We start from the raw sequence: 13,968 nt of genomic DNA, 5'->3' as shown, positions 1-13,968 counted from the left end.
CCTCCCACACACTGGGTTAAATCGCAGCCCCACCCTACTCCCCAAGTTATAGGCACTTGTAACAATCTTATTTCTCCTTTGTATCACTTGTCAGATGTCAACTGGACTTTAAGCTCTGTGAGGGCAGAGCCCAACTGTCAGTTTTTTACACCATTTTATCCCTAATGTCCAGCCAAGTACCTGGTTTGTAGCAGATGTTGAACAAATATTTGTTGTATGAACTTTTGAAGCTCTTATAGTCTATGAAAAGTAGACTGAAATAGTGTTACAGACAAATGGTGCTTACCAAATCACTAGTGTTACCTTAAAACAAAACGCTGTAAAATCTTCCTTCAACCCTCAGAATGAAGATGGTTGGTTTTACTTTGTTTTGTTTCTTAAAGTTGTTTGTGTCTCTGGAGAAGGTTGTCTCCTTAGACTGTTTAAGTGAACACACAAAGTAAAGAGGATATTTGATGGATTATTCACTCAGTGCAGCCTTCCCTATTCAAGCAAGTTGTTGTCAGACCTCTCCAGCTCTGATGTTGGTCTTTCTCTTCTTGTACATCTCCACCAGTGAAGAGTCTCTCTAGTGATTGTCTTGTATATTAGGGGAGCAAAACTTTTACGTTCTCTTGAGGACTCATACCACTGATGGATTAAAGCAGCGTAGCACCTTGGTTAAGGAAACTCAGACTACCACTTTCTGACCTGGGGCAGGTTCTTCACCTCTCTTGCCTCAGTTTTTTCACCGTGATGAGGATATGATAGTGTCTACCTCAGGAGCCCTGGTGGTGTAACTGTTAAGTACTTGGCTGCTAACCAAAAAGTTGGTGGTTCAAACCCACCCAGCGGCTCCGCGGGAGAAAGTCCTGGTAATCTGCTCCCGTAAAGACTGCAACCTGGAAAACCCTGTGGGGGCAGTTCTGCTTGGTCCGGCCTGTGTACTCAGCGTAAGATACTCTTGTTATTATTCATGTGTGTTTTCCGTGTCTGGTCTCTACCCAACCAGGCAGTTTCTTTGTATTCATCTTTAATGATCTTAGTAGGTTGCTGGGTGGTGCAAATGGTTTACACTCACCTACTAACCTAAAGGTTGGCGGTTCAAACCCACCAGCAGCACTGCAGAAGAAAGACTTGGTTATCTGCTTCTGTAAAGATTGCCACCAAGAAAACCCTCCAGAGCAGTTCTATTCTGTAATACAAGGGGTCACCAAGAATCAGAATCAACTCGATGACAACAGTTTGGTTTTGGTTTGGTAATGATCTTGGAAATCGACACTTTCTGTGACTCTTCCATTTTCATCTTCTACTTCTTTTCTGGATTTAGTAAATTGAATGTACCAATATCCTTACCTTTCCTGTATCTGGGTATACATTATTTCACAGTATTCCAAATCAAATTCTTGAGCAACAGCCCAGTAGATGCTAAGTTTTTCTTTTCATTAATTCTTTTGCATTCACACTTCTAGTAAAATTTGCTCTCTTAAGGTCTGTATTCCTCATCCCATTGACTACTGGCTTCTTGTTTCCTTTAATGAAGTTACTTTATGATTATTTTCTTAAAGTTACGTCTACTTTTTAGATTACAAACTGATTTGTGTCTAATAACACACTAACAGCTCAATAAAGTTGTGGTTGATTGTTCTACTTTTTTTTGTACTAGGAAATTGCCCCAAGAAGTCAAAAAAATTTGTTTGATATTTGAGGTTAACTAAGCCAGTGTTTTAGGAGATCTATAGGTATTTACTAGGAACCCCAGTGACATAATGGTTAAGTGCTTAGCTGCTAACCAGAAGGTCTGTAGTGTGAACTCACCAGTTATTCTAAGGAAGAAAACACCTGGTGATCTGCTCCTATAATCTTTATTACTGCCTAGGAAACCCTGTGAGGCATTTCTACTCTGTCAAACAGGGTTGATATGAGTTGGAATCAACTTGATGGTACACAACAACATGAATATTTAAATTCTCACGTTGCCATTAAAGCATGAGTGAAACTTTTAACTGGATATTTAAGCATTATGTAAATATTGCCTTTATGTGTATTCATAGAAATTATTTTATTACTTTGGATGATCTAGGCTATAATCGTTTCATTTATAACTTTAGCTGAGTTTTTCTATATTCTTATGTTTACCTTAAGTCTGCTTGGTACCAGCAAGTGTTTCTTTTATAGGAGTATATCAGTGCTTCCTACCGTAGCTGCGTATAACAACCGAGCTCAAGCAAAAATCAAATTACAGAATTGGAATAGTGCTTTTCAGGATTGTGAAAAGGTCTTGGAGTTAGAACCTGGAAACTTAAAAGGTAATAAAAATTTGTAGAATATTTAAAAATTTACAGAAGGATATATTAAAGACCATTTTTAGACACTCATACATTTACACTAAAAGTATTTAAAATAAAAAATTTGTTCTTGTGAGTCACCACCTTCATAAAATTACTTTTAAGTTCAGTTTGGAATGTAAACCCCTGGTTATTTGTATTGAAGTAGCTAATAATCCCAGAAGATTGAATAAAATGTATATTTTAAGAAATATCTCAAGCTTGATTCAAAATATGTCACTTAGTCAAAAAAAAATTAAGTCTATTTTAATATGGACATTTTTTCTGATACTATACTCTTTCTGGTAGAATAAAATAAAAAGCCCATACTGGAGCTCTAAAACCTTCTACCATCTACCACCTAGATGTCCATACACATTTTAAATTAAATGTGTCCCAAACTGAGTATATCGTTCCACCAAAACCTGCACTCTGTCTTGTGTTTCCCACTTCAGTGACTATTCTTCTCTACCATAGCCCAAGCCTGAAATATGCAACTCAGACTTGGTTCCCTTCCTTTTCTGCTATCAAAAAGGACTCATTCCAAGAAGGAGTAACACAAATTATAATAGATACAATATATTTCTTTAAACATCTGTGGACTTCATATAAATATAAATACTTATATTTTTTTCACATGGAATGTACCCCTTTGTGCCTGCAAACATGGATGGGCATAAGCCATAGATGTGCTGAGGAGAACCTGGTGCATCAATCCCAACTATCATTGTCATGTATTGCCCTCAGTAAAATCCTCTTGTGCCTGCATTTTGTGCTAGCTGGTCTTCATCACAGAGTTTGGGTAGGCTCCCAGCTTTAATCAGGCACCCCGTGAAAGTTTTGTGTTCTCCTGTTGGGCCTGTACCACCTCTGTGCCAGATCCTTTGCCAAGAGCTTTACATATATTAACTCCAGTAATTTTCACAACTGCCTGAGTGGTACAGATACTATTATTAAAACACTGATTTTACAAAGGAAGTAACTGAGGTGCAGAGAGATTAAGTGACTCACCCAAGATCACAGAGCTAGCCAATGGCAGAGCCAGGACTCAAAGCCACATGACAGACGCCAGAGCCCACATTCAACCACTATGCTACTCTTCTGCCACTAGGATGCCCTTATGTTTTAATTCTTCCTTGTTTGAGTAATTTCTTACACACCAGAATCTTCACTACTAAAAAACAAATTTGGAAAAGACAAACTAGTAATGAACATGGCCATAAAACACTAAGAAATCTTATGTTTGCTTAAGTGAGTAAATAACTTCCTCTTCAAAACTTTATTTTTAACTCAAAAAAAATAATTGTTCTAAACACAATGTGGTAGGTTGGATGCAATCCTAGAACAGAAAAAGGACATTAGTAGAAAAACTGGTGAAATCTGAATAAAGTCTATGGTTAATAGTAGTATACCCATGTTAATTTCTTAATTTTGGCAATGGCTGTATAAGATGTTAGCATTAGGGGAAGTAGCTGAAGGTATATGGGAACTTTCAGTACTATCTTTGTAACTTTTCTGTGAATCTAAAATTATTCAAAATAAAAGTAAGAAAAACAGATAATTTTTATATCAATATTTCTTCATAAAAATTCCTGAAGAGCAATAGCTAAACTGTACTTAAAGCACCAAAAAAAAAAAAAAAAAAAACAACCCAGTGCCGTTGAGTCGATTCCGACTCATAGCGACCCTATAGGACAGAGTAGAGCTGCCCCATAGAGTTTCCAAGGAGCGCCTGGAGGATTAGAACTGCCGACCCTTTGGTTAGCAGCCGTAGCACTTAACCACTACGCCACCAGGGTTTCCAGCTTAAAGCACAGTGCTACAATTTTGATTAAATTTATGACAAAATGACTTACACTTTCATTTTTCATGGCTCATTCTAAGACTAAAATAAAATTGGTCAAATTTATAATTAAGTTTTAAAATGGCATAATAAAGTATATCAGATATAAATTCTTGCTTTTCAGAATTACCAAGCCTGATTCTTTTCAAAATGACTTAATACAAAGCTCTCTTACTATATGATAATGGATAATGATGGGAGTAGAAAGAAGGGCTTCAAACTGGTTTGTTCCTGTTAGAACCCCTGCTGAGAATTTGCATTTCCACCCAGATATACTGAATCAGAATGTACAGTTTAACAAGATCCCCAGGTGATTCTTATGTATAATAAATTTTGAGAACTACTGCTCTACTAATGCTTCTCAGAATTGGTCCCTAACCAGCAGTATTAGCATCACCTGGAAATTCTTAGCAGGGGTTGGAACTGGAACGAACAGGTTTGAAGCCCTGCTAGAAAGGCATTCATCTTTAGTATTAGATAACTATCAAGTTATACACTGAAACCTATCCAAAAAGCTGATGCAAATTGTTGAAGTACTCAATTTCTGAACCTAGCTGACTTAATCATTAGGATTTTCTCACAGTTACCTGTGCAAAATAACTCCTTCTAATTATTTTAGAGCGTGCCCTACAGATTTTGCTAATGAGCTGATATTCTGAGATAGCTGCTAGTCATCAATACATTAAATAAAGAATTTGCTAAGGTTTTTATAAAGTGGTAAAGTAATAAAATAATGCCAGTGATGACTATAAGAAGGAGAACGTTGTTCAGTGAAAAGCTTCCCAGTGCTGCAGCAGGATGTGGTGCCTCTGAAGGATTACCAACGTTTTGAGCTGTGGAGTTTCTCAGCTCTGGGGGCAGCTGGCAGGGCCAGGGACTGCCAGAGCGGGGGAGGTGTTAGAGGGCATGGTTGCCTGATGTAGCCTCTTCTGTTTACTTCAGTATCATTTTCTCTGTGTACAATATGAAAATGGGTGTAGCTAAGCCTTTGTATAATAACATCCTAAACTTTTCTCTGCTACTTATATTCTTCCATTTGCAAAATAAGTTATAACTATAATGCCAAATCTTAAAATCCATAAATTTTATTTTGGGTAATTTTCAGCTCTTCTGCGCCGTGCCACTACATATAAACATCAAAACAAACTCCAGGAGGCTGTAGAAGATTTGAGTAAAGTACTGGATGTTGAACCTGATAATGATTTGGCTAAGGTAAGTACAGAACGTAATTTCTCACCTAATTCTATAGTTTGCTGTTTTTGTATTTATGTTGAAATGATACAATAATTGCTGATTTCAATCTCGCTGAATAATTTATATTGAGGATTAGGTAACAGCTTTAAAAAGTAGGCATAGCCCAGGCACCCCAAAATGTTAACATTTATTTGAAGTGGAAGAAAACAGGCTCTTAAAATAATTGTCCAGAACTATAAACCTATGTTCAAAAGACAAATATTTAATTTTTCCCTTCCCAGTCATTAATTGTAGGCAGTGCTATTCTCTGAGCTAATCGTGATTTACTATGCAGAGTGAAGCTAGGATTAGGCAGGAGCTCCATGGCCATAGAAGAGTGTGTGTCTCTCTAACACTGACTTGCATGGTAAGCATAGCATTGTTGGCAGCACTTACTACTGACTGAGCAGACTCACTCAGATAAGTACTTGGGGGGTTATGTATTAAGATCTAAATGGTAGAGATAAGTGTCAAGAACTGTGAAGGGTCTGAGATTTTACCCTACTTGCAAATTAACTAGCTAGCCTGGTAGAAGATATAAGACTCCTGGGATAGAGACAAAAGACTTTATTACACACAGCGTAGCAAGCAGATAAGCTTCATGTTTGTGTCAGTTCCCTTTGCTGCCTAGTCTTATGAAGGTGACAAACAGTGGCCCAGGTGGATGCTGCATAGTCAGTGGGTTTGTGTCACAGCTGACGAACCCCAAGTTTAGGAAACCCCATCTTTTATAATGGGCTACAAGCAAACCTATCCAACCTCTGCTCTAGGGGAAGACATTATCTTTATTACACTGGAGAAAAACAAAACTGCCCTCTCTTCTGAAAGGTGATACTATCTCTATTTTCCAAAGCTGCTTTCTGTACAAACATCCTTGAAAAGATAGTCCAGGACAAAGACTGCCTGTGTCTCTGCTCTCAGTGTGTTCATAAATATGAGAGACCTGTGGAGAATAGTCTCCCAACAATTAGTAGTCACTAAGTTTCCATAGATACCTATTGGGTTATTTCTCTTTGTCTTCCTCTCCCCTAGCAAACACTATCTTTTTACTATCCCTATGCTTTTACCTTTTCCAGAATTTCATATAGTATGGATCATACAGTATGTAGTCTTTTCAGACTGGCTTCTTTCATTTAGCCATGTGTACTTAAGATTGCTCCACGTTTTTTGTCACTTGATAGCTCATATCTTTTTATCATGAATAATATTCCATTACATGAATGTCCCAGTTTGTTTTCTATTCATCTGTTGAAGGACACCTTGTTGCTTCCAATTTTTAGCAATGATGAATGAAACTGCTATAAATATTCATGTAGAGGTTATTGTGTGGGCGTAAGTTTCCAACTCACTTGGATAACTACTAGGGAGTGCAGTAAGATTTTGTTTAGCTTTGTGAGAAATTGCCACACTGTCTCCTAAAATGGCTGTCCATTTTATATTTCCGTCAGCAATGAATGAGAGTTCCTGTTGTTTCACATATTGCCAGCATTTGGTGGTGTAAATGTTTTGCATTTTAGCCATTCTGTGTATAGTGGTATTTCACTGTTGTTTTAATTTACAGTTTTCTAGTGACATATGATATTGATCACCTTTTCTTTCATCTGGTTATTTACCATCCGTATGTCTTCTTTGATGAGGTATCTGTTCAGATCTTTTGCACATTTTTGAATTGGGTTGTTTGTTTTCTTGTTGAGATTCAAGAATTCTTTGTATATTTTGGATACAAATTCTTTATCAGATGCATGTTTTGCAAATATTTTATTCCAGTCTGTGGCTTGTCTTTTCATTTCCTTAAAGGTGTCTTTTACAGAAGAGTTTTTCATTTTAATGAAGGTTAACTTATAAATTTTTTCTTTCATAAATCGTACTTTTGGTATTGTGTCTAAAAAGTCGTTGCCAAACCCAGGCTCACCTAGGTTTTCTATGTTATGTTCTAGAAGTTTTATAACTTTGAGAACTACAGTTTGTGAAGTGTTTTACATTTAAGTCTATGATCCATTTTTAGCTAATTTTTGTGAAAAGTGTAAGGTCTGTGTCTACATTCATTTTTTTACACGTGGATATCTAGTTGTTCTAGCAATGTTCATTGAAGACTCTCCTTTTCTTTTTAAAAAAATTTTTTTGTACACTACGTGAAAGTTTACAGAGCAAATTAGTTTCCCATTCAATAGTTTGTACATACAGTGTTCCATGACATAGGTTTCATTCACTCTCCCCATTTCTGACCTACGTTCCCCATTTACTTTCGTCCTGATTTTCTACCCCTTCCTACCCTCTCATCTTTACTTTTGTGCATGTTTCCCTTTTGATCTTTTATAATTGATTGTCTAAGGAGCACATTTATCTCAGTTTGTTGTTGTCGTTAGGTGCCATGGAGTCAGATCCAACTCATAGTGATCCTACAACAGAATGAAACACTGTCCGGTCCTGCGCCATGCTCACAATCATTATGCTTGAGCCCATTGTTGTAGCCACTGTGTCAGTTATCTCGTTGAGGGTTTTCCTTTTTTTCGCTGACCCTCTATTTTGCCAAGCATGATGTCCTTCTCCAGGGATTGGTACCTCCTGATAACATGACCAGAGTATGTGAGTTGTAGTCTCACCATTTTTGCTTCTAAGGTGCATTCTTGTTGCATTTTTTCCAAGACAGATTTGTTCATTCTTTTTACAGTCCATGGTATGTTCAGTATTCTTCACCAGCACCACAATTCAAAGGTGTCAATTCTTTTTCAGTCTTCCTTATTCATTGTTCAGCTTTCACATGCGTATGAGGTGATTGAAAACACCATGGCTCAGGTCAGGCACACCTTAGTCTTCAAGGTAACATCTTTGCTTTTTAACACTTTTGCAGCAGATTTGCAGGTCTTTTGCAGCAGATTTGCCCAGTGCAATCATCTTTTTACTTCTTGACTGCTGCTTCCACGGCTGTTGATGGATCCAAGTAAAATGAAATTCTTGACAACTTCAGTCTTTTCTGCTTATCATGATGTTGCTTATTGGTCCAGTTGTGAGGATTTTTGTTTTCTTTATGTTGAGGAATAATCCATACTGAAGGCTGTGGTCTTTGACCCTCATCAGTAAGTGCTTCAAGTCCTTTTCACTTTCAGCAAGCGAGGTTGTGACATCTGCATAACGTAGGTTGTTAATGAGTCTTCCTCCAATCCGAATACTGCAATTTTCTTCATATAGTCCAGCTTCTCAAGTTATTTGCCCAGCATACAGATTGAATAAGTGTGGTGACCTCTCCATACAGCATCCCCTCTTGATCTATGTACAGGTTCCTCCATAGCACAATTAAGTGTTCTGGAATTCCCATTCTTTGCAATGTTACCCATAATTTGTTATGATCCACACAGTCAAATGCCTTTGCATAGCCAATAAAGCATATGTAAACATCCTTCTGGTATTCTCTGCTTTCAGCCAGAATCCATCTGACATCAGCAATGACCTGCCGTGTTCCATGGCCTCTTCTGAATCTGGCTTGAATTTATGACAGTTCCCTGTCGATATACTGCTGCAGGTGCTTTTGAATGATCTTCAGCAAAATTTTACTTTCGTGTGATATTAATGATATTGTCTGATAATTTCTGCATTTGGTTGGATCAACTTTTTTTGGAATAGGCATAAATATGGATCTCTTCCAGTCAGTTGGTCAGGTAGCTGTCTTCCAAATTTCTTGGCATATATGAGTGAGCACTTCCAGTGCTGCATGCATTTGTTGAAACATCTCAATTAGTATTCCATCCATTCCTGAAGCCATGTTTTTCTCCAGTGCCTCCAGTGCACCTTGGATTTCTTCCTTCAGGACCATCAATTCCTGATCATATGCTACCTCCTGAAATGGCTGAATGTCAACCAAATCTTTTTGATATAGTGACTCTGTGTATTCCTTCCATCTTCTTTTGATGTTTCCTGCACCATTTAATATTTTCCCCATAGAATCCTTCAGTATTGCAACTCATGGCTTGAATTTTTTTCTTCAGTTCTTTCAGCTTGAGAAATGCCAAGAGTATTCATCCCTTTTGGTTTTCTATTTCCGGCTCTTTGCACATGTCATTATAATACTTTAGTTTGTCTTCCCGAGCCACCCTTTGAAATCTTCCGCTCAGCAATTTTACTTTATCATTTCTTCCTTTTGCTACTTGACATTCAAGAACAAGTTTGAGAGTCTCTTCTAACATCCATTTCAGTCTTCTCTTTCTCTCCTGTCTTTTTAATGACGTCTTACCTTCTTCATTATGTAATGTCTTTGATGTCATTCCACAGCTCATCTGGTCTTTGGTCATTAGTGTTCAACGTGTCAAATCAATTCTTGAAATGGTCTCTAAATTCAGGTGGGATATACTCAAGATCATACTTTGGCTCTCGTGGACTTGTTCCAGTTTTTTTCAGCTTCAACTTGAACTTCCATATGAGCAATTGATAGTCTGTTCCACGGTCAGCCCCTGGACTTGTTCTGACTGATGATATTGAGCTTTTCCACTGTCTCTTTCCACAGATGTAGTTGATTTGATTCCTGGTGTATTTCATCTGGTGAGGTCCACATGTATAATGTGTGTAGTCACTGTTTATGTTGTTGAAAAAGGTATTTGCAATGAAGTCATTGGTCTTGCAGAATTCTATCATGTGATCTCTGGCATCGTTTCTATCACCAAGGCAATATTTTCCAACTACCGATCCTTTTTTGGAAACCCTGGTGTCGTAGTGGTTAAGAGCTATGGCTGCTAACCAAAAGGTCAGCAGTTTGAATCCACCAGGCACTCCTTGGAAACTCTATGGGGCAGTTCTACTCTGTCCTATAGGGTTGCTATGAATCGGAATTGACTCAATGGCAACGGGTTTGGTTTGGTTTTGGACCTTTCTTCGTTTCCAGCTTTTGCATCCCAATCACCAGTAGTTACCAACGCATCCTGATTGCATGTTTGATCAATTTCAGACTGTGGAAGTTTGTAAAAATCTTCAATTTCTTCATCTTTGGCCCTAGTGGTTGCTGCATACATTTTAATAACAGTGGTATTAACCAGTCTTCCTTGTAGGCCTATGGATATTACCTTATCACTTACAGTGCGGTACTTCAGGATAGATCTTGAAATATTCTTTTTGACGATGAATGCAACACCATTCCTCTTCAAGTTACCATTCCCTGCATAGCAGACCATATGACTGTCTGATTCACAATGGTCATACCAGTCCATTTCAGTTCACTATGCCTAGGAAATAGATCTTTTTGCCTTCCACTTCATTTTTGACGATTTCCAATTTCCTAGATTCATACTTCGTATATTTCATGTTCTAATTATTAATGGATGTTTGCAGCTGTTTCTTCTCATTTTGAGTTGTGCTATATCAGCAAATGAAGGTCCTGAAAGCTTGACACCATCCACATCATTAAGGTCAACTCTACGAGGAGGCAGCTCTTTCCCAGTCATCTTTTGAGTGCCTTCCAACCTGGGGAGCTCATCTTCTGGCACTATATCAGACAATGATTTGCTGCTATTCATAAGGTTTTCACTGGCTAATTCTTTTCAGAAGTAGACCACTGGGTCCTTCTTCTTAGTCTGGAAGCTCAGCTGAAACCTGTCTATCATGGGTGACCCTGCTGGTATTTGAATACTGGTGGCATAGCTTCCAGCATCACAGCAACACACAAGCCCCCACAATACAACAAACTGATAGACACATGGGTGTTATTGTTTATTTTATAAGCTTGTCTATGGTCTGGCTGAAAGGTGGTATCCAGAAATGGCTTTATTTCCAGTTGAGAAGAGTGCCTTAGGGCTATAGTCTCAGGGGTTCCAGTCTCTGTCAGATCAGTAAGTCTGTTCTTTTTTGTGAATTTAATGTTTTGTTCTAAATTTTGCTCCCACTCTGTCCAGGACCCTCTGTTGCGATCAGTCAGAGCAGTCGGTAGTTGTAGTTGGGCACCATTTCAGTCTGGTCTCAGGGTCATGTAGGCTGTGGTTCATGTGGGCAATTTGTCCTTTGGACTAATTGCTCCCTTGAGTCTTTGGTTTTCTTCACTCTCCTTTGTTCCAGATGAGAAGATGTCAATAGTTGTATCTTAGATGCCCACTCACAAGCTTTTAAGATCCCAAACGATACTCACTGAAGCAGGATGCAGAAGTTTGTCTTTATGACCTATGTTGTGCCAACTGATGTAGATGTCCTGTGAGTCTATGGTCCTTCACCTTCAAGCCTAGGAACTTCATCCTGCGAGGTGTCCTTCTTGTTTAAGAAGTTGCCCTGACAGTGGCCCTTGTGTGCTCTCCTGTCTGTATTAAGATATAAGCAGCAACCACAGTTATGTAGGTAGAAATATCCACACCAAACCTATATCTGCAGGTGAATGTGTTCCTTTTCACCTTCCCACACCTCTTGGCATACCTATCTTACTTATGTATCTATCCGTAAATTAGTGTTTGTTAATACTATTGTTGCAAGATTATCTATGCTTTAGTAATTACTGATGTTGCCATTTGTTCTTTCGTACCTCCCAGTGTCCCCGCATGACTTTGTCATGTTTCCCTGACTTCTCCCATATTGTGTATTTTTTTTCCTTCACCAATGTTAATATGTGTCTTCTATCTGTCTGGTAATTTTCCCTCCTTTCCCCTAACCATCCCTGGTAACCATCGAAGAATATTTTTTTGTGTGTAAACCTTTTCTTGTTTCTTTATAATAGTGGTCTTATACAGTACTTGTTATTTTGTGATTGACTTAGTTCACTCAATATAATGTCCTCCAAATTTATCCATGTTGTGAGATGTTTCACGGATTTATCATTATATCACTGTGTTATATTTCACTGTGTGTATGAACCACAGTTTGTTAATTCATTCATCTGTTCATGGACAGTTATGTTGTTTCCATCTTTTTGCTGTTGTGAATAATGCTGCAATGAAGATAGGTGTGCATACATCTATTTGTGTCATGGCTCTTATTTCTTTAGGGCATATACCAAGGAGTGGGATTGCTGGGTCATATGGTATTTCTATTTCTAGCTTTTTAAGAAAGCACCATACTGTTTTCCTTAGTGGCTGTACCATTTAGCATTCCCACTAGCAGTGTATAAGAGTACCAATCTCCCCGCAACCTCGCCAACATTTGTTATTTTCTGTTGTTTGGATTAGTGCCAGTAATGTTGGAATGAGATGGTATCTCATTGTAGTTTTGATTTGTATCTCTCTAATTTTTTTTTTTTTTTAATGGCTAGTGATTGTGAGCATTTCTTCATGTGTTTGTTAGCCATCTGAATGTCTTCTTTGGTGAAATGTCTATCCATATCCTTAGCACATTTTTAAATTGGATTGTTTGTCTTTTTGTTGTTGAGGTGTTGAAGTTTTCTATAAATTTTAGAGATTAGACACTTTTCAGATATGTCATAGCCAAAAATTTTTTCCCAGTCTGTAGGTTCTCTTTTTTACTCCTTTGGAGAAGTCTTTTGATAAGTATAAGTGTTTCATTTTAAGAAGTCCTATTTATCTAGTTCATCTTCTGTGGTTTGTGCATTTTTAGTTATGTTTGGTATTCTATTTATGCCCTATATTAGGGTCTCTAGCACTGTCCCTATTTTTCTTCCATGATCTTTATAGTTTTAGGTTTTATATTTAGGACGTTGATCCATTTTGAGTTAGTTTTCTGTGTTTGGTGTGAGGTATGGTCCTGTTTCATTTTTTTACAAATGGACATCCAGTTTTGCCAGCACTGTTTGTTAAAGAAACTGTATTTTCCCCCATTTAATGGATTTTGGCTCTTTGTCAAAGATTGGCTGACCATAGGTGGTTAGATTTATGTCTGGATTCTTGATTTTGTTCCATTGGTCTGTGTGTCTGTCCTATCAGTACCAGGTTGTTTTGACTACAATGGCTGTATAGTAGGTTCTGAGATCAGGTAGTATGAGACCTCCTATTTTATTCTTCTTCAGTAATGCTTTACTTATGCAGGGCCTCTTTCCCTTCCATATAAAGTTGGTGCTTAGTTTTTCCATCTCATTAAAGAATGTTGTTAAAATTTGGATTGGGATTGCATTATATCTGTAGATCACTTTGGGTAGTACTATTTTCACAGTGTTGAGTCTTCCTATCCATGAACATGGTATGTTTTTCCATTTACGTAGTTCTCTTTCGGTTTCCTGCAGTAGTGTTTTGTACTGTTCTTTGTACTGTTCTCTGTTCTTTGTATAGGTCTTTTAAATCCCTAGTTAGATTTATTCCTAAGTGTTTTATCCTTTGGGGATCTATAGTAAATGCTGTTTTCCTAATTGCCTTTTTGAGGTTCTCTTTGTTGGTGTATAGGAATTCAACTTATTTTTGTAAGGTGATCTTGTATCCTGCTACTTTGCTGAATTCTTCTATTAGTTCCAGTGGCTTTCTTGTGAAAACTTTGAGGTTTTCTATGTATGTGATCATATTGTCTGTAAGGATAGTTTTACTTTTTTGTTACCAATCTGAATGCACTTTATTTCTTTTTCTTGCCTTATTGCACTTTCTAGGACTTCCAGCACAATGTTGAATAAGGGCAGTGATAAAGGACATCCTTGTCTGGTTCCCATTCTCAAGAGGAATGCTTGAAGTCTCTCCATAGAGA

The 13,968-nt window shown here is 37.7% G+C and overlaps 1 protein-coding gene across 4 annotated transcripts in view; it reads left to right on the top strand.

The window, feature by feature from the left end:
• The window catches only part of SPAG1 (sperm associated antigen 1), an 88,787-nt gene that overhangs the window by 29,453 nt on the left and 45,366 nt on the right, over positions 1 to 13,968 (top strand). For all 4 annotated transcript variants that reach the window (XM_049853788.1, XM_049853791.1, XM_049853789.1 and 1 more), the window contains 2 exons: positions 2,158 to 2,288; positions 5,255 to 5,361. In XM_049853788.1, the coding sequence (XP_049709745.1) occupies positions 2,158 to 2,288; positions 5,255 to 5,361 (238 nt within the window). The remainder of the gene's footprint in view (positions 1 to 2,157; positions 2,289 to 5,254; positions 5,362 to 13,968) is intronic.

Source organism: Elephas maximus, chromosome 15, assembly GCF_024166365.1.
Source record: "Elephas maximus indicus isolate mEleMax1 chromosome 15, mEleMax1 primary haplotype, whole genome shotgun sequence".
NCBI classification, from domain to species: domain Eukaryota; kingdom Metazoa; phylum Chordata; class Mammalia; order Proboscidea; family Elephantidae; genus Elephas; species Elephas maximus.
Note: the sequence above shows the minus strand (reverse complement) of the source record. Positions and strands in the feature narration are given on the sequence as shown.